Source organism: Opisthocomus hoazin, chromosome 13, assembly GCF_030867145.1.
Source record: "Opisthocomus hoazin isolate bOpiHoa1 chromosome 13, bOpiHoa1.hap1, whole genome shotgun sequence".
In the NCBI taxonomy this organism is placed as follows: domain Eukaryota; kingdom Metazoa; phylum Chordata; class Aves; order Opisthocomiformes; family Opisthocomidae; genus Opisthocomus; species Opisthocomus hoazin.
The window spans coordinates 9,862,201-9,885,721 of record NC_134426.1 but is presented as its reverse complement, the minus strand read 5'-3'; the positions used below and the strand labels follow the sequence as shown (position 1 = coordinate 9,885,721).

The 23,521-nt window shown below is 41.7% G+C and overlaps 1 protein-coding gene across 1 annotated transcript; it reads right to left on the bottom strand.

The window, feature by feature from the left end:
- Nucleotides 1-2,846: 2,846 nt before the first annotated feature.
- LOC142362989 (tRNA (adenine(58)-N(1))-methyltransferase catalytic subunit TRMT61A-like) lies at nt 2,847-22,532 on the bottom strand. Its single transcript, XM_075434601.1, has 3 exons — nt 22,202-22,532; nt 12,377-12,643; nt 2,847-3,175 (listed from the first exon to the last, which is right to left on the bottom strand). Exons 1-3 carry the CDS (start codon nt 22,530-22,532, stop codon nt 2,847-2,849), a joined length of 927 nt encoding a protein of 308 aa, XP_075290716.1.
- Between the last annotated feature and the right edge of the window lie 989 nt (nt 22,533-23,521).

Genomic DNA, 23,521 nt, shown 5'->3' with positions numbered 1-23,521 from the left:
TCTGTGCAAGTAGTGCCATGGGCAGATGAGGCTGAGCAACAGCTTTCCAGGCTAGCTCTTTCTGACTGAGAGCTATCTGTAGACGTTTGCATTTTCGGAGCAGGGCTGTCTGAGGCGCCCGGCACGGACCACCCAAGCTACGTTTGAAGTTTGATGTGGCAAGACAAGGAAGCAGCCCTAGTCTCTGTGCCTCTGTGCGAGCAGTGCCATGGGCAGATGTGGCTGAGCAACAGCTTTCCTGGCTAGCTTTTCTTGTGTGCGAGCGATCTGCAGACGTTCAGATTTTCAGAGAAGGGCTGACGGAGGCTTCTGGCACTGACCACCTAAGCTACATTTGAAGTTTGAGGTGGCAGGACAAGAAAGCAGCCCCAGTCTCTGTGCCTCTGTGCGAGCAGTGCCATGGGCAGATGAGGCTGAGCAACAGCTTTACAGGCTAGCTTTTTCTGCCTGCGAGCTCTCTGCAGACGTTCGCATTTTCAGAGCAGGGCTGCCGGAGGCTCCCTGCACATACGCCAAACATACGTTTGAAATTTGAGGCGGCAAGAAAAGCGAGAAGCAGCCCCAGTCTCTGTGCCTCTGTGCGAGCAGTGCCATGGGCAGATGAGGCTGAGCAACAACTTTCCAAGCTAGCTCTTTCTGCCTGCGAGCTATCTGCAGACTTTCGCATTTTCAGAGCAGGGCTGCCGGAGGCGCCCGACACGGACCAACCAATCTATGTTTGAAGTTTGACCTGGCAAGTCAAGCAAGCACCCCAGACTCTGTGCCTCTGTGCGAGCAGTGCCATGGGCAGATGAGGCTAAGCAACAGCTTTCCAGGCCAGATATTTCTGGCTGCGATCTATCTGCAGATGTTCTCATTTTCAGAGCAGGGCTGCTGGAGGCCCCCTGCACGGAAGCCCAAAGATACTTTTGAATTTTGAGGGAGCAAGACAAGCAAGCAGCCCCATTCTCTGTGCCTCTGTGCGAGCAGTGCCATGGGCAGATGAGGCTGAGCAACAGCTTTCCAGGCTAGATCTTTCTGCCTGCGAACTATCTGCAGACATTCGCATTTTCAGAGTAGGGCTGCTGCAGGCCCCCTGCACGGATGCGTAAATTTATGTTTGAAGTTTGTGGGGGCAAGACAAGCAAGCAGCCCCAGTCTCTGTGCCTTTGTGCGAGCAGTGCCATGGGCAGATGAGGCTGAGCAACAGTTTTCCAGGCTAGCCCGTTCTGCCTATGTTGTATCTGCAGACGTTCGCATTTTGGGAGCAGGGCTGCCGGAGGCGCCGGGCACGTACCCCCAAATCTATGTTTGAAGCTTAACGTTGCAAGACAAGCAAGCAGCCCCAGTCTCTGTGCCTCTGTGTGAGCAGTGCCATGTGCAGATGTGGCTGAGCAACAGCTTTCCAGGCTACCTCCTTCTGGCCGCCATCTATCTGCAAATGTTCGCATTTTCGCACCAAGACAGCAAAAGTTTTAGCTTTCTTTAAACCATTATGGATCAGCCTTCTGCTATAACGCTTTAAAAGCTTAGCTTTGTTTATTTTTTTCAAGAAGTGGGGAAGTATATCAAGTTCAAATTTTCAGGCAGCAGTTTATGAATGGTTATTTTTCACACATAGCAACCAGTATACGCAGGTATCAAATGCAGGGCACATCTAAGTGCTTCCAAAGACAGTACTATTGTCTGGAATAAAAATATTCGTGAATTCATTAAAAAAAAAAAAAAAAAAAGAAAAAGAAAAAGCAAGAAGGACCTTTATAATTTTGCATCATTATTTTAATCTGCAAATACAAAATTTAATCCAGTATTGAAACAGTTTGTCACACCCACCAACTTTGTATGGAAGACCAAAGTGTAAATGGTCTGAAAGATTAATTAATAAAGCTGGTTGAGAATTTTACTAAGTTTGTATTGTTGTTGCAATCTGGAGACAATTTCTGCCAAGAGCAATCTTTCTGTCATTCAGCTGCAGGAAGACACTACACCGTAATGCACATAAACCACCAGACAAACAGAACCTTCGCCACAGCGCTTACAAAGAGGTGTTCAGACAATATTAACCAGCTGTTCAGTGAATTTTCACAGTGGATTCATCAGCTATGAAAGTGGACGATCTATTAGCAGACTACAGTATGAACCCAGGTCCAACTTTCTAATACAAATTGATGAGCACAATATACTAATTTAAACCAAATCCAGCAATCAGCATAATTCCTCAACCTTTGTGTAATCTAAATGATTTGCAGATGCCACCCTGGAATGGAGTAAGAGGTTGTGTTCCTGAGCACTGCCAATAATCCTCCGTGTAGCCAAACTCTATTCCAAGGAAACACAAATTCTGTGATCAGTCGTGCTGGCAACTCTATAACCTCGCAACTTTCGTATGTAAAAGCATGCAAATAGACACTCTCACATTCATAAGAGCTACCCAGAGACTAGAGAATTTAAAAAATAAAAGTGTGTAGTAGTGCTAGGAAAACATAAAAATGTAAACCTGAGAAAGTAATTCGGAAAACAGGAAGAAAAAATCCAACTTATTTGCAATTAGTGTGCTATGTGTTTTGCTTTGTTATCGGTAGAGATCTTTATTCTGTACGTTCCATTGAATGGGAATGGCCATTTGCTACTAATTTATCTTCTTTCTGACGGCAAGTGGAGCACCATTCCAGAGTTTCAACATTCCCTTGATGCTGCTCTGGTTAATGCTTGTGTGCTATTTAAACAAAGCATATTCCAACCCAATCTGACTATATATGGAATTCCCTGACAAATAAAAATTTGGATGCCCTACAAAAAAGAACCATGAAAACGGAACACACACACAAGCACACAAAATGCTCCAAACTGCGCAAACTCCGCATGTACTAAAAGAGGCTCTTGGTGGCAAAGGTCAGGTACCCAGTGTGCCCGACCATCTCCCTGAGCGGCACGCCACTTTTGAACTGCACAGTTCCTTGCTGCAGATTGGTGCACCAGCTTCCTTGATTTGATGGGTTGCTGCTGTCAAAGCCAGTGCTAGCATCATCCTCCGCTGCTTTTCCAAGGTCAGGGATTTGCAAGTTAATTGTCCTTACATTGTACACTCTGAGCAGAATTTCCAAGGTGTTAATCTCTGTAAAACCATATTCTTCCATCACTAGGCACGTTCTCTGGACTTGTTCAGTGCAGGGAGAGAAAGAGCAGATGCGGCCACCTGCAAAATGAGACAGGTAGTGGAAAAGAGAGCAACAACCAAAACAAAGCACTTATTATCTTTTTCACATTCTCCCAGATGCACACAGAATTCCTATTATACAGACAAAACGAAAACATTCTTCAAGAAAATCTCCATGAGGCAACTATGCGTGTTTGAAGTGCACAAAACCAAACATGGATGACTCCACATGATGCTTCAGACCCTTTAAAAATTGCAACAGCGTATTGATTCATCTTCCAAATCCACTGCTGCCCACCACATTTGTTCACGATAAAACCGTTAAAGTTGATCCCTTTAGAGCAGCCACTCTTTTGGAATCACTATCCACTATTCTGGACTGAGGCACCGAGCTGAAGTTGGCACCCATACAAAGCCAGAAGTCATTCCCCACACACTGTACAGAGTTGCCTTCATTAGAATATAAGTGTGCATGCACACTCACTCTGACACAAGCGGCTGTGTTTATTTGAGAATGATGGTATGCGTGTACAGAATAAAGTAATCTCTCCAGGCCATAGATGGAGTGCTGTTAAGGCTTTACCCTTTTAGTCAAAATGACTAGCATGTCTCCTGAGCATTAAAGTTTACTGGATACCACAATGGGCAGTTTTAAAGCAAATGCTTCCAAACTCTGGGACAGGACTTCTAAGTCATAAACTAACACTTGTCTCCTTGTCTGTGCACAGCTCAGATTTTTGATTCTAAATACAGGGTATTAATAGGCCCCCTACAACTTTCTGCGTGCTACAATGTCACCTTAACAGCTGAGAACAGAATGATTTAGATTTACTCTGAAAAGCCACAGCCAAATCAGATCAAAGAATTATAAGGACACTGTCTGCCATAAAGCCAGGGCATGTGCTTTCACCCAGGACACAGTGTCCCACACGGCAACTGCCCTTCCTGAAGAGCTTTTGTGCTGGGGAAGGAACACTGGGCAAGGCAGCTTCAGCTATTGTTTTACTTATTACAATTAGATGGAAATGCTTGCTGACCTGATTTGCATTCCTTCCCAGCCGTCTCCCCGGCTCATGCAGTCAAGCCTTCCAACACCAGTTGACTAAGTAGTTAAAGAACCCGTGCAAGCGAGAGCGAAGCATGAGGCTAAAAATAGAGGCTATGCTGGGACTACATGCAGCCTGCTTTATCTCAAACTCCTTGGTTTTTTCCTTTTTCGTTTCTAAAGTCACATCTCTAAAAAAAGAAAGCATCAGGTCTGAAAGTATCATGTAGCACTCTAGTTTACTGTGCAGCAATGATGTGTTGGGTACTGACTGGGGAAGAACACTTTCCATGACCGTTAATCCACCATACTCTAAGTAGGATTTAATTTTAGTCCTGAAATAAAGTCTCCACAGCCAGGGGTTCTTATCATGCATATTCAGATCAAAGTACCCTGGACAAGTAATTCCCTGGAGTGACAATGAAAAAACAAATCTAATAATCACCTGCAAAATTAATGCTGGTGTGTGTCATTATTAACCAACCCTGTTAACGCCAATTTAATTGCACACCCAGTCCACTAGCTCCCATGAAATTAGATTTATATGTTCACCAGCATGACCAGGGATACCAAAATTGTTCTGAATCAGACAGCTAATCTTTTCTGGCCAAAGCAGTACATGCTTCTACCACGTCTGTAGACGTAAAAGAGAAAAGCTCAGGAAGAAATTTCAGTTACGTAATTAGAAAGCTACTACAACGCACACAGGTCATAAAGAAAGATGTTATATTCTTGTTGTGTAGGGAACTGAACAAATGTCTAACTTAGCTAAATGTCAGTTCACAATAACTCTTTGTCTTCAAAGCAAGAATTTGCAGAGACCAGAGTCTATTTCATTCAGGGTTTTTGTTTTTGTCTTTTATACTGCCACAAAAAATGGAAATATATTTACATTTACAGTAAGTCTGTTCTTATTTCTTCTGACAACAAGGGTTTCGAGATATGTTTAGGCTTTCAAATTCACATGCTCTAGATTTACAGTCAAAAACTAAGAAGCCTGCACACAGCTGGTGCCATACAAGCTTCAGAGCCGCCCACAGTTCTTGTCAAGCCTTCAATTAAAGGCAGAGCACCCTTCATTTTGCCTAAGGATGGTCAGCTGAGCACAGCCTGTCAACACCAAACTTGGTGATGATTTATCAAGACTGCCTCCTTGCAAAGCAGACTGCTTGGGGGAGTAGGGTTGCAGAAAATGGGCTTTCAAGCCACTTGGTAGGGAAGAAAGCTCTTTCTTGCAATAGCTAATATCCAGAGAGGAAGCAAGAAAAATAACATTACTTAATTGCACTGCTGGCAGCTTCTCAGGTATGACGAGTGAGAAAACAGCGTAATAGCTGGTATTCCGTGTAACTGAGAGCATCAAGTGGGTTTTAGTAGTTCTGCCAATTTCATTTTTTCGCTTTCATACCTATTGTTCTGGTTATTAAACATCTCTCCCAAATAAACACACCTACAAAGAGCTTAGAAGCAAAACCACCAAGCATCTTTCTTTACTCCCTAAGAAGTGGGAGAGGCGTCTCCTCTGCTTTTTCCTGTACATACCATCAGGCAGGCCGCATTTGACTCTCAGGCTGGACTTGCTTGCTTAGGCCGATATTAAAAGAAGACTGGAAAGCTACAATTAGCAGCAGGTTGGAAAGCAACAACAAAACTGCAGTTCCAAACTGCAAAAGTCTGTCTAAAATAGAGAGATTTGGGAAGATTCAATTGCCAGGGTGCGTTCAGACCAGCAAAAAGAAGTGGACTCTGAGCAGCAGAACACCAGCACTCAGAAGGACATGCTCTTCTGTTCCAGGAGCAGAGGCCCTTTCATCTTCAACGGAGCAGATGCTTCTGAATTCTGCACGCTGTAGGCTGCCCTCTGCACCCCGCCGCATTACCAGCTAGGCAACACCCCTTCTGTCACAATCACCAAACAGATATAAATCTAGATTTCAGCATTCATGATTCTCAGATTCTCTAAGAGCCCTCTTGTCCTTCAGACATCAAGAGGCATTTAGGGCTTAAAGGACTTGAATATGCATTGCTTTGTCTTGCCATGCCGAGGATTCCTTAATGAATGAAGAAAAGACGTGTGACTCCCCCCCTCTCTGCTCGCTGGGGCACATTTCTCTGTCTGTGGATCACAAAGGGGTGGACTAGACTAGAGAGCAGTGAAAACAACTAAACGGCAACTTTTTGGTATAAAATGAGTTTATGTTCTTTCAGAGTCCTCCTTTTAGGAAACATACCATTCCTAAATTTGTTTAATGAGATCTATGTGTCATCATAAATTGATATAGTAATTATCTGAGATTAATCCTGTTCATATTGGGAAGCTGTGTGAGCTTTTTGATCTGAAGAGCTGTCTAAAAATGTGTTTATTCATGTATAATGCATCTGACAAGTGCTACAGCTGAGGAGAAGGGAATAATGAGACTGTATAAAAGACTTAGGTTTTTTCCCACCTTCAATTTTACAGGGAGTGAGTTAGTTTGAAGCATTTAATAGAGAGGTTAAATCTCCCAAACTCGTAGGCTGGAACAAGCCCACACAGTCCTGGCAGTCACCGTAACCAGCAACAGGGTCAAGAACCTATGAAAACTGAAGTACAGTTCAGACTGGAATGACTAGAGCAGCGAGCTTAAGGGAAGGAGGAAGAGGAGCTTTGCATCCACATAGCGCTGCACATTTTGAAACACAGAACAGACACTATCTACTTAATAATCAAGGGACACACCCTTGCATCTTTACAAGCACTCAGTGCATTGAAAGACACTCCTCCTTCAAGAGCAGTTCCTGGTATATTCCCGTGCAACTCCAGACAATTCTCTTTCTGGTTTGTGTAAGCAAGGGCTAATACCTCTACCAGCTCTATTTAGCTAACAACTGCATTAGGTTTCAAGTATGGAAAATCTGGCAGTGCTACCCAATTGATAAGAACTCCAGTGCATGCTTACAATACAGAAAATGCGTCCAAGTTATGTGCTCTCCCCTCTGTAGGTTATAGTATGTGTCACAAGTGCTCTGACAGGTTTTTTCATCATCCCAATATTATTCAGAAGATGTGAAGAGAACATGTGTAGTGCAGCACCATTAAGTTCCAGGGAAAAGGGCCTGTAATTTCAGAAATGGTTCTGTGATGTAAAGAATATAACACAGCATTTTTATCTCTGGTAAGAGAACACAGCTCTGCATTTTGGGACTTCAGTTCATTGTCATAATTGGAAGATTACGTTACAAAGATCTCACGGAAGAAAAAAATCACACAGGCATTATCATTATATAGGGGCGAGGCAGGAGAGTCACTGAGCAGCATCACCACGGCATTTACTCTGTGCTAGGAGGACACTAAAAATACTTCCTCTGTAAAAGGGGACAGAACTTCCTTTCAGTGAGTGTGCTCGTGGGCGATTTGAGGCAGCTTCCCTGACAAGTGAAATTAGAGGATTCGGCTGTTGGAAGAAATTAAAGGATGTTTCTTGATTCAGAAAATAAAATCTTCTCCAAATCACTTGCCAGCTCATTAGTAGCAGCTTGATATGATTTTCTGCAAATGTGACCTTAACCTCTACGTTTGTAGGTGCACCCTTCGAAAGGAATTTATTCCTCCTCACTGTTATGGGCCGGCAAAAGCATGCAACAAAGACATTAAAAAATCAGTTGGCTCCAAATTGGGGAAGAAAACCCAACAACTTCCTTTCAGGATCCTTTCATCCCAAATGACTTCCTACAAACTGTAAAGGCTGACGACAGCTTTGGCCAGCACTCCACAGCAGGGATTACGATGCAGGAATCCTTCTGCTTGACTCTTGACACATGACAGAACCACTTTTACTTCAGGTGAGGCCCATATTGTGCACCTGACCTACCAAGCCCTGACAGACCAGAGTTAGGTCAATGCCCTCCAACAAGACACAACTACTGGGGCTGGCCCAGCAAACAGCCAGCGCTTGGGAACCAGATGAAGCTGCTTTCTGGGTTAGCACGCGGGCCTAGATCCTCTCGGGGCAGCTTTGCACTAGATCAGATGGCCTTTCAATGTTGAGAGGATATGCTTCAATTTAAAGTTAGTTTGCGCATTTTTAACCTTACCTTGAGTTTATTCTCTTTCGGATCAAAGCAGGCACCATACTAGCAAAGGCTGGTGCTGACATTTTAGCAAGCACTTTTTGCTTCATCCATTTATTCCAAAATAATCTCCTGGGGACATGAGCGGGGTTGACTCCGACTCGAGTCCCACCTGCATGGGTGAAGGAGGACAGTCTGAAAAGCATGCTAGACTGTCAGGCTCCACGTCCCGCCTTAACACGGTCCCCGTGCGTTCCTGAGGTATCCCGAGACCAAACAACATCAGCCTGGATGCCACTGCCTTCTTCTCAGGGTGACTCAGCCTGGGGTACCCCAGATACCACAGGGGTGAGACGTGTGGCCAGGGATTTCAGCTGCTCCTCAAAGCCACACACAGTTGGTTTAAAAACAGGACCAATGAACAACTCTGAGGCTCCAGAAAAACAGCCAGTGAGATTTTCCACATGGACATGGCATTCCCTGAAAGCTCAGAGGAACAGGGAGTCAAGCCCAAGTGAAAACTGAAGCTAGCTAAACCAGGCAATGCCTTACCTGCACCAAAGGCTACTGGGAGGATGAGATATTATTTATTCTCTTATACAGCATATGTAATAACCAAATCTGGCATGTTAGGACAACAATTGATGGCTATGCTAAGGGCAAAAAAATGCAAACAAGACCTGTCTTAAGTCCATTATGAAACAATGAAACAAACAAAAGAATCTGGAAGTGAAAACCAACTACTGCTACAAAGAGCAGAGTACTGCTGAAGGGCTTCTGTGACAGCAGGAAATGCAGAGGCCCAAACAGAGAGATATTCAGAGGGAACCTTCCCTGTAGAGTTTTGGAGGAAGACCTGAAAGCACCATGTTACCTGATTAAGGTGATATCTCAAGGATCACAATTTTACAAAGTCATAATTTAGGGGCTTTATGATGCTCAAGAGAGAGTGGCAAGTATGGATTTAAGAGCAAAATCTCTTAAGAGAAAGAAAGGAAATAAAAGAGAGGTGGTTTTAATAATTTTGACTCAGGCTGTTAATTGAAACACCACCAAGCACTGACTTGTAATGCAAGACACCAACTGATGTATTTTTCCATCTCCCTACCTGAAACTTTAAAACCTGTATGAAAAATACTGTACAAATGGGTTTCTGCCTCATATTGCACAGCCTTGGAAGAAACAGACAATATTTATGACAGTTGAGTAGGTGGGTGCAGAATTATATTCAAAGCACTCCAGTATTCAGCTGTGAGATGACTGTGAGTCAAAAGTTTCAGGGCATTTAAGAACAGCAGAATATTGAGAATATTTTTGTTACCTCACGATGTTTTCATTTTCTTCATTTTTTTTAAATTTAGCCTGAAGGGGTTAACAGCACCTTTGCAAAAACCACCAAGATCAGGTATTGGGAACAGCAGCTATGACTACAGAAAAGCATTAATCAGCAGATACTGCAAAAGAAAAACAGTGCAGGTCAGGAAATGAAAGCAAGTTCTGCAGTGCAGCCATGCCTGAGGGATATTAGAAGCAACATTTCTGCTGAAAGCGTGACTGGTGAAATCGGCACAGAGGGATGCAGCTGAGATGCAAGCCTATACTTCAGCAGAGCACAGCACCAGAGAACAAGAAAGTTCTAGTCATGAACCTACTGTGCCATTTTATTCTTCCAGCTCTTCAGAGGTTGGCAGTGCTTTAAATGGGAGGCCAAGCTACTCTGCGTAGTGTATTTAGAGCATACTGCAAGGCATAATGTGAGTGATAAATGTACTCTGCAAAGAGGAGCATTAACACTCAGCCTACTAGGAGCCGCAACTATTCAGGATCTTGAGCTTAAGTAGGAGAGAAAATACTGATTTGATAAGGTTTTGTTAACGTTAAGAACTCACTCTTACATACTGTCTCAGCTGAACATTCCATCTTGAATACTGTGTTTTTAAAGAGGAGGCTAGCTGATGTTACATATCAAATTTTCTTAGCTCTGATTTCATTCAAAATACCTGAAGACTTAGGGAATGAACTACCACTCTCTGGCAGCACAGCTGCGATATTTGCATGGCACATCACAATAAAACCCACAGTGTGAATGGTTCAAATGTGACCCTGTCCAGATGTGAGAGAGAGGACGTGGAGGGAAGAGTGGAACGACTCATTTTCTCCAGTGATGCTTTATCACGATACTAACCCTTGGAACAGCGGTGAACAACGGCAGTATGTGTACAGAATGTTCTTACTGTAGAAGAGATTTAACTATTTGAAAATTAAGCAAAGGAGCACTATAAAATTATCTGCCTGCGGTAGAGAAATGGAAGCAGTTACAGATACCCTCCCATCATATTTTAGATTTTACAGCAGTAAAAAAAAAACACAACGAAACTACCCACATGATTTGGAATAAAACAGAAATGTGTGTAAGTTTGCACCTATTACTACTGCAATCAATTACATTTTATACGAAAAACAGCTTTTGTTTATACAAAAAATAGCAAAATAAAAAAAATGTCCCCCGGCTCAGTCAGGTACTATGCAACCCAAAAGATGAGCCTTGGACCAATACCAGATCTCAGATGCTGGTGGCTGTTTGCAGCAAAAACTGCAGCAAGGATCAGCAACTTCGCCTTTTGACTGGTACCTACAGGGCACGATACCACAAACAGAAAAATACGGGATTTAAAGTATTATTTATATTGCCTAAGCAGATGTAACATTGTAGTATAGCACGGAAAAGTATAGCCAGATGGTATGGCCAGTTTGGGACTATAATACCTTTTCTAGGATTTCAAATGCTGGAGCGAGACAATGATTCAAAACCTGAAACTGTTCAAGCAGCTCTGCTTAGTATTCTAAACGTGCACCACTTCAATAATTCAAATTGGACTGCGCAATGCAGCACCTTCTAAGCTGGCAAGTCAGCTGAGTGTTGTGCTCACTAGATTAGATAATTTGAGCATGGGAAGGGCATCCTACAGTGCAGCAAAAATTACATTTTCTCCCAGGACACACTGGAAAGCAGCTACAAATTGAGCTGTAACTCTTGCAGGTACAGAGTGCTAACAAGTCTCTCTATTTATTCACTTTTTAAACAAAGCATGTGTTACATAGGTATTGGAAAGCCTTCGAGAAAATTCTCAGTAGTAGCAAAGGCAGCCAAACAGTCCCGACTCAGCAAGGTAATGCACATTCAGTGACCTTTAAGAAGAAGCTTAAACTTTGTGATTTCTAGAAGACCTAGCAATTCACTTCAAGTCAGGTTTGTGATTATGTATTTTAACAAAGAACTGGGCCTTGGCACATAATCAAGTTTTACTAAACTTGTATCCGAGCACGGGCAGTGTTCTGATGTCCATGCTCTCTTGATTAGAAAAGGCACTTTTGTAGACAAAAGGTTCAGATCCACACTAGTATAGTTACACTAGTATAACGTTAATCAGGGGAAAGCTAATTCCAGGATAAAAGAATAATTTATTCACTGAAGCTTATTTTTCAATAGGGAAAAGATTTACAATAAACTGATGAAATCCATCCAATAACTCGACGGTAGTTCTCACTTGCTGTCACCATCCTGGAGTAACTGGCATAAGCTAGAATAGCCTTTCTGTTCCATTCGCACTACAACCAACGGCAAACTTCTTGTTAGCTCCAACAGCAGAGACTTAAGGCAGAAATTGGCAAGCATATTTAACTATAACCACAATTTCTTTAGCATTACTGATGGGGTGCTCTGTTAAACAGGTCCAAATCTGCAATGATTGATGTGAAGTGCATCTGAACACCTTTTATACAGACACCTTTCCACTGAATTGACAAAGAAATTTGCTTTCAGCATTTATTGTTACTGCTGCTTCCCACACACTCCCAGATCTAGCAAAATGCACCTGACAAAGTTTCAAGGGTTTTTATAAACTGCCCGTGCTAATTGTAGCAGCTAGCACATGCCTGTAGGAAAAAGCTGTTCTTCTTTCAAATCTTCTACTGTCAATTGAAGACCTCATCTGAAGGTTTTTCAGCCTTAGAACTGCCTAGAGAATTCCACATTTGAGAACAGTGATCACACAGTGGAAGCGAGCAGATCTAGCATGCGGCTCAAAGGCAGAGCGGTGTGCATGCATAGTGCTTCCTGAGCAGAAAGAGGCAAGTGCAGTTACCTTCAGCTTTTAACGCTGACTTTGCATGTCCTATGGCTTCCCATGGAGATGCAATATCTAGGAACACAGCATCCGCAATGTTTGAGACACCAAACCCATTTTTGCAGACATCCTGGTTGGTTACGGTGACCAGATGCTCCACGCCATGCTCCCGAAACTCCTCCCTGGCCTTCTCAGCCCTTTGTTGGTGGAACTCCACTGTGTACAGGTGCCCTGTGGGAGCCACTGTCCTGATGAGAACATGGGAGAGGGATCCGCTGCCCGTACCTAGAAGAGACAAACAGCTCATGAAATATCTTCTAACAGTGCTAAACATTAGAATAAAGGTGTTCTCCATTAGTCCTCCTGCTTGGAACACTTACTCAAAACTCAAATGAACAGAAACCATTGGTTAAACTACTGAAAGAGAACAATCCTTCCTTCACAAGGAGAGAGGAACTAAATGAGCTAGGAAACAGTCTTCAGGGTCCTCAAAGCATTAATTAAAAATCTGGCAAACTCGGGACCCGTCCTATCTCCCTGGCATAGTAAAATATGCCAAGGGTCGGCTCTAGCTCTAAGAAGGCACAGAAGAGAACACAAGGAAGTAAATGCCACAGGAAAAAATCAGGGAAGTTAACCAGAGAGTTTTTCTCAAAGTGCCAGTCTTCCAGAGTGAAAAGAGATGAAGGCAAATTTTAACATATTCTCAAAACCTTGTACTTCATTAAAACAAAGACAAGATGTTGGCAAGGGTCCAAGCTCAAAAATCCTGTTGGCAGCCATGCAAACAAATGGCCTTCAGGATATGGAGTCTGTTTGCCCAGGCCTCTTAAGAGACACTGGCTATCCTCAACTCCCACCGAAATTATCCAAAACTAAGGCCTCTGGGCTCCTTGCAGTCACACTGACCAAACCACCTCGTTTCACTCACATACATACACACCTACACAATCTTAATGAAGTCCAATGAGATCCATCATATACCTGAAATTTTGTCTAACTACAATTACGATGTACAACTGGGAACTAACTAATAAGACACAGATTTTTTTCCTTGTTTCAATTTGATAATTTAGGAAACTTACTTTAAAAGATCCACTGGTGTATTAAATAGATGAATGACTAATAACCAAAGTTTTCACTGAAGAAAACACCCATATACCAATTCACATCAGAAATTACTCACTCAAGTGGCATTTAACAGAATAACCCCCCAAACTCAAAACACCACAGCAACCCCAAATTATGTGTTTATTGATTTACAATTCTGTACTTGCAACACATGTCTCCCGTGGAAAGAAAATCTGTTTCTAGCTATCTTCAATGACTGTTCAGGCTGAGTTTCAGCCTGAAGCAAGTTCTTTCAACTAATATAAAACTTCGAAAATGTATAAAGGACAGAACCTGAAGTACAACAGTGGTGAAGAAAGCTCAGAAACTACTAGAAAAGAAATTAATTAGGGGACAGAGGGGCTGGTACAGCTGCTTAATTGGAGTAATACGTTCCGTAACTGTATAGGAAGTCAGAGTTTCCTGAGGGATCCAAGGTTCTTGCCCTCTAGTCACATAAGGGGAGAAATATTGTTGTGGCACTCGATTTAATCCGACAGCCCTCAAAGGGGAGCCATTCAGACTGTAAACAGAGCTCAGGGCCCATGTTTGCCACCAGATCAACTGACTGCACTGCGGCATCAGCACCGCTCCTCTGCTTCCCTCTGAAAGGGCTCTGACCCCAACGAGCAGACCAGCATCCACGCCCCAGTCTTAATGGGCAGATTAGACAGAGAGGGAGGACCTACAGATTTTAGCACTGGCTCCAAAGAGATCCAAGGGAAGAGAGAAACTATGACACACACTTTTTTAAAGTGAAAATCCATGCATTCATGCCAGTATTAAAATAAAGCAAACGAAATTCAAAAGACACTTACATGTGCACACATGGAAAACTATCTGGTCATGGGACCTGTACACTCTAAATGCCAACATAAACTCTTCCCTGGTCAAAAGGAGTGATGGTAGCACAGTAGCCACATGGTTGTAAAAACTCAGTGATATATGTGCATAGCAAAAACACAGCATTTCACTGTTGGGGTTTTTTTAATGACAAGAGCAGGGAACTGTTGTTCACAGGACGCTAAAATGACTGAAATTCTGCCTTTACATTTCATGCCAGAAGGCAGGACTGCACAACTGAGATCTTTTGCAAACTGACAGAATTTAATTATTCTACCTCTCAAATGGGTAATGCTGCACACTTTCTGTATCTCTCTCTGCTAATCTGAAGGAGTGAAGGCCTGTCAGCACAGCTGGGCTGTAAGCAGAAGAGCGAGGCAGCTTGTGTGTGTATCCAGTTTCCTTGTTCATATTCTTTTACATTTTTAATCACTTTCCTTTTAAATCTGCTCTTAAAAACACCCCAGAAGATACAGTTTGTCTCCTCCCTAGGAAAACCCATTAAGATTTTTTGGCTTCTTTTCTGGCACTCTGTTTTTTTTCACAAACACTCCAAGCCAAACCCTGAACAAAACCCAGGATGCTGGAAGTCACCACTTGCAGGCTTATTACAGACCGAGCTTTTGTTAAACAAAGTTGCCAGGAACCATTTCTTCTTGACTGGCTACCACAAACATTAGAATAATACATACATATCACATTTTAATATATCAAATTCTATCACACTAACATAATTAATGAGAGTATTTCTGAAGATGCTGCCTGCCTTCTCTGTGACAACGCTCTCAAAACTGCAGGAAACAAAGAACAAGATGGTTTTCAATCACCCACCATTGTAAAACCTCTCCTTGAAGAGACAACAGATTCTAAACCCAGTCCTGTGAAATGATGAAGACCCTCAACTCTCATGTGCCTGACATCACACTTGATGTGATTCATCACGAATATGAGGGTCTGGCAGTTCAGCATGAGTCCGTACTCAACACAACCCCTGAAGCCCAAGCAGCACCATCTATAGAAGGCAGAGGTTCAACCCTGTGCTTCTCTGATATTGCAGAAGGGGAAATGAATGTTTACCTTCTCCCCTGCAAATCTGCAACAATCAACATTTGAGTCCTCCCGCCACCTTCTCAATTACTTTTCAATTTTTCTTTGTCCATATTTCAAAACCACTACTGAAAAACACAGTATTCAGCAATATATGACAAAGAGACTTAGGCACCTGTCTGGAGTAAGTTCTAGTCAGGTTCAGGTTCAGGCTTCCTTGTGAAATGAGAGGTATCCTTAGCACAATATAGAATCAGTCAGGAAAGCAGCAAAACGCAAGGAGTACTACTGAAGACATGAAGTAGAATGCTACAGCAAACCTGAAATATCATAGCTGAGTTACCTGTATATAAATGAACCAAAAACCTGAATGCTCAAAAATTAATATTTTGTATCAGAGAGGCAAGTTAAGAACTGGATGGACTTCAACAGATTGTCGTTCTCATACAGGTGCAGTGAGATGCCCATGTTCCTCATTTGACCTAGAAAGCAGAAGGTAAGACAACTTCTAGAACAAATACCGTTCCTAATTTTTACACCAGGATGCTTGCCTTTCTGACAGCTTGCACTATAAACAGCCTTAGAAACTGTATGCTCTCTACCACAGGACAATGTCCATTTAATTACAGCGTATTAATCATGAATGGACTCTATAGAAGAGAGGTAAAATGACGACAACTCAAACTGTACTGAAGACATTCTTAACACCACAGTTGTTGTTTTAGAGCTCACTTAGTTGAGAACTTAGGCCACTGCTAGTGCCTTTGGAAAATATTATGCTCTTTTACAGACTATTCTGTGATCTTAAACACCTTAGTCAAAAAGCAGACATCTGCATTGCTGGCATTTAATGAGACACTGCAGGGTCCCCAACATACCATACTCTAAGCTCAAAATCTGAGGGAGGAGACACTGTGTAGGGGATCAGCATGCAGACTAGGAAAGTGTCCATCTCTGTTCAAAGGCATGAATCAAGATCCTGTGTTAAAACCACACGAGTTAGGTGGCTAATGACCTTGCAGACTGATTTAGTATCCTTCCCTTCATCTTGGGCTCAAGCACACCCCGTTCGTCTTCTCTGATACACCTAAGCTCAGGGGAGTGTTTCTGCCCTTTGCCAAGACAAGGAAAACACTGCAGTTTTAGAAGGATTTCAATCCTAACAAGTGGACTCCTAGATGAAACACTTCAGCTCAGCACCTACTGATTACTTCCTTTTGATTTGTAGACAAGAAAGCTAATCAGAGGAACTCCCTGATCATTTCCCTGACCTCAAACAGATCTGTTCTTCTCACTCTCTGCTTATTCAAATGACAGGTGTTCTGCAGAGCAGCCTCCACACACCTCAGCCAGCTTGAGTCAATGTCCATGTTAAGATCGTTTTTCACCTGTGGAGAACATCTGAGCTGTTCAAAAACACCACATGGTATTTCAGTACAGTACAGATACACATCAGAATGCTGTCAAGAGAAAACATGAGTGTTACCACAGCATCTAGCATAGCACTTGACTGATAACTGAGTAAGAGAGTACATTTTTACACTGTTTTCTGTTTAGTCTGGTTTTCTTATTGCAAAGGATATTTGTCTAACCTTCTGGAATCCCACCCGTGCTATAAACATAAGTGACCTGATTCTGTGTTCCACTACATTTCCTCATTGCAGGCTATTGCTAGACTTGTCTTCCCTAAAAATTTCTCATCGTGGGTGCTTCTTTTTAAAAAAGGAACTACAAATAGTGATTTAGGACCTATAAATGTTTACAGCAGTGCACAAGCAAATGCACTTTGGAATACAGCTGAAGAAGCTCTTTAAGTGCATACATAGGTTCATATTGCTTGAAAAGAGGAAAAGTGAAAAGTATGCAGGGTATTACTTAATACTGGGTCAATACAATATCTAGTAACATTTTAATAGAAATGAAGTTTCTGCTGAATGTTTGGCTACCTAAGATATTCTAAAATGAGTAAATACAACAAAACAATGACAGCGTTGCTGTATTGGTCTCCTAGCTACGCCACTTAGACCCAGCAAATAATAAGACAGGTCATGAGTCAGCCATGAGAACGGAAGGAGCCTCAAAGCAAAGGGAAATGAATCTTCAGACACAGCTAACAACTCCACAGCTAATATCTGTCAAGAAACACTGAACAGAGAAAGACTGCTCACTGTACATGACAAGTCTGTGTAACAGGAGAATAATTAATATTTTTTAGCAAATATATGAAGAAGTATTAAGCATCTGATGGAAACTAACCCAAAGATCTTACTGCGAAGACAGTCAAGGGCACAGATCATGGTGGCAGAGGTGAGACACAGCAAGAGCAGGGACAGGGAGAGAGAGGAGGAGAGTGGGGAAAAGTTTTAAGGAGATGAGCTGGTGGCTGAAAGAGGAAACAGCGAATCAAGAAGCTTTCTTTACAGAAGACAAACTCTTTCTCCTGTTGTGAACACCATACTGAAACAGGCATTTTCTGCAACAGGCTGGAGGTCAGAGAGGGCCACAGCTCACTGACCAGACTGAGGAGTTGGGGGAAGGACAGTAGGCAACTTCTCATGACTGGCACTGGCTACAAAAGCAATGGGAATGCGAAGACTGCAAAGAATTCTTCCTTAGAGATTCAAGAATGGGGAATCCTTTAGGGAGGGATCTTCTGCAAACGAACATAATATTGTTAAGTTCAGAGCTGCATGAGACACCCGCGTGGTGATCAAGTGAAATGATAAGATGAAAGTAAGTCCAGAAAGTCTGGAAACAAACGCTTTAGGGTATGAACAGCATTCCTTATCAGCTGCAGGTCAGCCAGAAGTCTGAATACATTAGTGATGCCTCATGTGGCCACAGTTTTGGTTCATTTCTTTGATATATCAAGAGAATACTATGCTCGCCAATGTGTGTACTGATGAGGCCTGCCTTATACTTCAAAAAGTGCTATACAAGCATTGGGTTTTCGAATTCTTCTCTCACTCTAACCTGAACAGCTGCTAAGACATAAATACAGGAGGGGTTATAAAACATCATTAGTATGAGCACGTTCCAAAATGAAATTACTACTTAGAAACTTTGGTCTGTACTTTACCCTAAAGATAGAGCTGCAAAGAGTTTACATATACTTATGCCCCCAAAACTATAAGGACATGAGCAGCATTTGTCAAAAAGTCTCTATGCACTTCAGAAGAGTCATAAGCATACAGCTGACTTGCTGGGACTGCACAATAAAATATTAATCATCTATTGAGTATCCATTAATCATTAAGTCCTCATTAATTTTTTATGAGTGTACTCTTAATAAAATCTATACCCAGGTTGTGAGTTTGAAAATTTCATAATTGCTTTTGAGAAGCTCTAGTGTAAAGCTGTCCAGCAGCTCTCATTACTCTGCCACAGAGAAACTATGAGAACCCAGAATGCTGTTTTCAGTCTTCCAAAATCCAGTCTGTGGGCTCAGGAATCCATTGCTGTGTGGCAATGAACAGGGTTTAGCAATTTTTAATTTGGGATTTAGCTGAAGGGTAACGAAAAATCCAATTAACGTTTTTGTTCATGTGAGTCTGCTTTTGTTGAACGCTGAAGGATCACTGGAGTGGTGGTTAGAACACTTTTGACTAAATTACATTTTGTCTGTAAATACAATGCTCCATTGAAGCCAAAATACTTGTGAGATTTATCAGATTAAATGAGGTTTCACATGCAGGTCTAGGACAGACATTTGTTCAGGCCTTACCAGGGAGAGAGGCCATTAAAAAATCCTAGATTCATGGGGATTGGAAAGACATAAAAAAGGGTTCCCCACTCCTTTGTTTGGAAAAAATACCTGAAAGGTTTCATATTGTTTCCAGTGTACTAGAAAAATAAATGTAAAAACCTCAAAATTTGTTGGCATATGGAGTTCTTCTACTATAGGCAGCTGTAATCACTGGACTGACAATAGCCTTGCCTGGGAAGTTGACATCAAGATTAGTTTTGGAGAGTGTGGCGACACAAAAAATAAAAAAAAGATTCGGCTTATTCCTTTATCTAGACTGTGGCTGCACATGCAACGAACACAAATGGGATCAGAGTTACCTGAATTAAAGTTCCACACTACCAGACCACCCACAGCAAGTATTCTAGCTGCTATCTCAAGTGTCCTTTAATTCTGGAAAGATCGGGCTGTTAGACTGTACCAGAGTGGGGAATTCCTCAGACCAGGGACCAATGCTTTCAAGAGATCTTAGCTCCAGCAACAGTGCTAACAGTTTTTAAATCTCAAGATACCTTTATAAATTAGGTATTAGCAGAAGACAGAAAAAGGATCATATTCCTACACCTCCATCATGAAACATCAGGCAGATGCCGAGTTCCCTTATAACCTCAACAGAGTATGCTTCGGTCATTTTAATTATGCGTGCACTGCTGACAGGGTTGCTCTTCACGTATTTATTAAAGATGGTTAAAAATAGTAAAAACTGTATTAATACATGTTTATATCATTTATGAAAAATCATGACTAATCAATTTGAACCGCATAATTCAAGTGATATAAAATTAAGCCTTCCGGTTATTCTACTGAATTTTTCTAATCACACACAAAAGATCGTTTACACTCATATCCACAGCATTACAACATGACACAGAGGTCATTACTTTATCAATCCTTTCTTCATACAGTTGTGGAGACTAATCCATAATTCTGCTTTCTCACGCTGGGTAAACACAGGGCACTCTTCCACAGTCTAATTAGTAAGACGAGAGGAAAAGAGCCTGGCCTCCTTACAGTGCCTGCTTTGCCAGTCCATACCGTAACTATGTACATCGGTTCAATTTCAAATAATAAAAAAGACAGACCTCCATGCTAATTAATGCTCAAAATACATCTAAAACCAGCACCAGCAGGAAGCAGACTCCAATGTCATTACTAGACCAGATTTCCTGTCTTGTTTCTATTAATCGCCATTGGGCCGGTTCCGCCTGGGCCACGCAAGGTTAATCCAGAACTAATGATTTTGGATCACTGAATGCTGTCTAATCCAGGATGGCACCAAAGTAGGTTACATCATCACACTGGAGGCTCCAGTTGTCAATACGTGTAAAACTTTTAATTCAAATCACCACTTCTGGTCAGTTGCAAGCAAATTTGCAGTAAGATCTCTTGCTTCAAGGTTAACCAGAGGAATTTGATGCAATACTCTTTCTTTCTTTCTCTGTGAACAGTGAATCTTTCAAGCTATACAAGCAAAATTCTGGTAGTAAAGCTTCACTTTCCCTGGAAAGCTCAAGTTACAGTACTTTCGCAGCACAGGCATTAAAATAAACCTGGGGACAGTTTCCCTTTAGCGAAAAGGATTGTTTGTGGCTATGACTTCTGACTCATAACATTTTTGGGAATCTGGATAGGTTACCTCATCAAGTGTTTCCATTTCTTGGCTGTTTAGATAAACGAGCTTTTAAACTTTTTCAACCTCTCTAGTACCTTTAACATTACGGAAAACTTTCTATGTGCATCTCTGTACTTTTAACATTCACCTATTCCAAGCGAGGCAGGACACAGAGAAATTCAAATCTCCCCCACCCTGAATAATTTGCTGTGTTTATTTTTCCCATCCTGTGTAAACATAGCAGGGAGGGGAAGAGGTGAAGAGCTGCCCAATGAACAATACTGCTACTTCCCATGACAACCTTAAAAATGCCTGATCTTACTATAAACCAAACCAAACCAAATTAAAAACTCACAGGACCCAACCATTCTAGCAGTACCAGAGGTTTCTGCATGCGGCTTTGCTTGTGGAAGTGCTGCTATACAGCATCCAGCTCCATGTACCACCTCCTTCTTAACGGGTGCAACTGGATGCAGAGATAAGCGGCGTTTCAGTTGTGTTGGAAAGTGGTCATTATGCTCGAAAAGCTGCCCAAAATTATGCTTGGGTGGGAATGGGAAATGTTAAATGCAAAACACTGTGCAGCACAAGCCCATCACGCTGATCGTTGGCCTTATCTATGCCTGAGAGGGAAGTGTATGAAACTGCTGCATAAAAAGACTCAAAGGAAACAGCCAGAAAAAACAAGGACAAACTACCTCAGTTTGTATTTTTCCAAACTAGAGAGATGCAATAAAATCAAACAAGCCTCATACTGCCTGCAGTAATAGTCATGAAGGCATTATTATAACCTGTATCTAACCAGGAAAATGCCTATTAATATAAAATTTTGCTCCTTACTTGCAAATTAAGCAAAATCATGGAAGCTGTATTAAATGAAACCAAGTTTACAAACAAAATACAGCCCTGTGGTTAACACATCATCCACTGTATTATACAGCTACAGTGGTTTTGCATGCAGTTGCAGTGCTACAAGTGGATCACGCTTGGGAAGAGAAAGACAAAAATACATGTACTTATATGGTATCACATTATATAAATACTGCCAATTTATTTCTTTTATTGGTTCAACGCCCTATCATCAGAGTCTCTTTCACTGGTTTATCTCAATCATTTTCTCTCAAACTGCAAATACAACGCCTGAATTTCGATTCAAAGCATGTATTTAAAAGTACTTAACAACAGTTTCAGAAAAGGGAAAGACAAATGTTTATATATTTATTTTAAGCAGATGAACGAATCGAACACATACTCAGAGGTATACCTGCAGATGAGGCCAGCATACTGAGGTAGCATTACATGTTGAAGAAACAGCAGCTGATAGCACGTGCACATGAAACAGAACTACTCCATGTGCAGGCTGGGAAAATTATTATCACAAGGGAAAAAAAAAAAAGATAATTTTTTCAAAATGTAAAGACGAGCCCGTTTTTTCATGAAAGTGTTGGTGTTAGTTCTTCATAAAGGATTTCAACATATTAATTACCTGATTCGCACACTATGGAGCCTGGCTTCAGTTCTAACACCATGGTGATTATCGAGATGTCAGTGGAATATAGAATCTGCGTCCTGTGTGGAAGATTCATGGTCCACAGTTCTGGAGCTGGATGAAGAATAAACACCCATCCTCCTTTACTGCAGGTCACTTTGGAGCCATACTTCTTGCCTATGAGGTCCGTGGAATGCCTGATGACCCCGTACTTAGTCTGAGTTACAGTGCCATGCTGGACTTTCACAGGAAACATGGAATCATGGCCCAAGAACACAATAGATGTGTCACCATCCTTTATTGTATCTCCATATTCAACAAAACTCATTGTGACAGTCTTGTACTTGGCTGGTGGTTGTCACCTAGAAGAGAATAAATATGTCAAGAGAGTTTTGCAGGATCATGATGGAGCTGAAACTACAGACACAAAACCAAGTTATTTTATTTACCCCAATAAAGAACAAGAACACACTGTGCAAATGAGACGTTAGCAAGAGAACTCCGTGAAGTTCAGGGACCTCCCCCCCGCTGCTCTCTTGATCCAATTAAAATCAATTGAAAGATCCCACAGATTTCAATACAACCAGTATTTTTCCTATTTTATGGTACGTTTTAAAAAATATTTAGCAAATACATTATAATTTACTCAGCCTGCTCCACAATACCACCGAGAAACTTGCAAGGTAGTAGCAGTTTCAGCACTCTGCTCAATTCCATTTCAGAAGCTCTCCGAGTATGTTGTTAAGTAGTAGCTTTTATTTCCATCTGCTGGCTTACCCCTTGGTGATTTACAATATAAGACAACTGCTACTTGCCTGGGTATCACTCACTAGTTATTAGGACTGCTAACAAAAGTTTACTTGGAATTTTTCCAAATGAAGTTTTAGAGATAGGATAAAGGTAGTATCTGCAATAATTTATGCATAAATTTAACTTACTACAAGGAAAACAGAATATGTGGCCTTTAATTTGACAGTGGGGGTGCAAAGTAATTACCTGGGAAGTGATCTGTGCTGCAACTACACGTAAACAACTATTTGCAAGCTAACGCAAACAGTTGTATCACTTTAGCCCCATGGTCTCAGACCTGTAATTTAGAGAATTACAATCACATTTTGTTCTCTTTGAGAAGACAACCTAGAAATCAGAAGACAGCTTACAATGGAACCTGGCATTGCCTGTTAACTGTCTAAGCTTCAGGTTGATCAGTTTGTAGAAGGAATTGTTTAATGAAGTAGCAGTGATCCCAAAGTTAGAAATTAAAGCCTATGACAGAAGGCTTTGAAATTCAGATTTCTGGTACCTCTTCCATGAGAC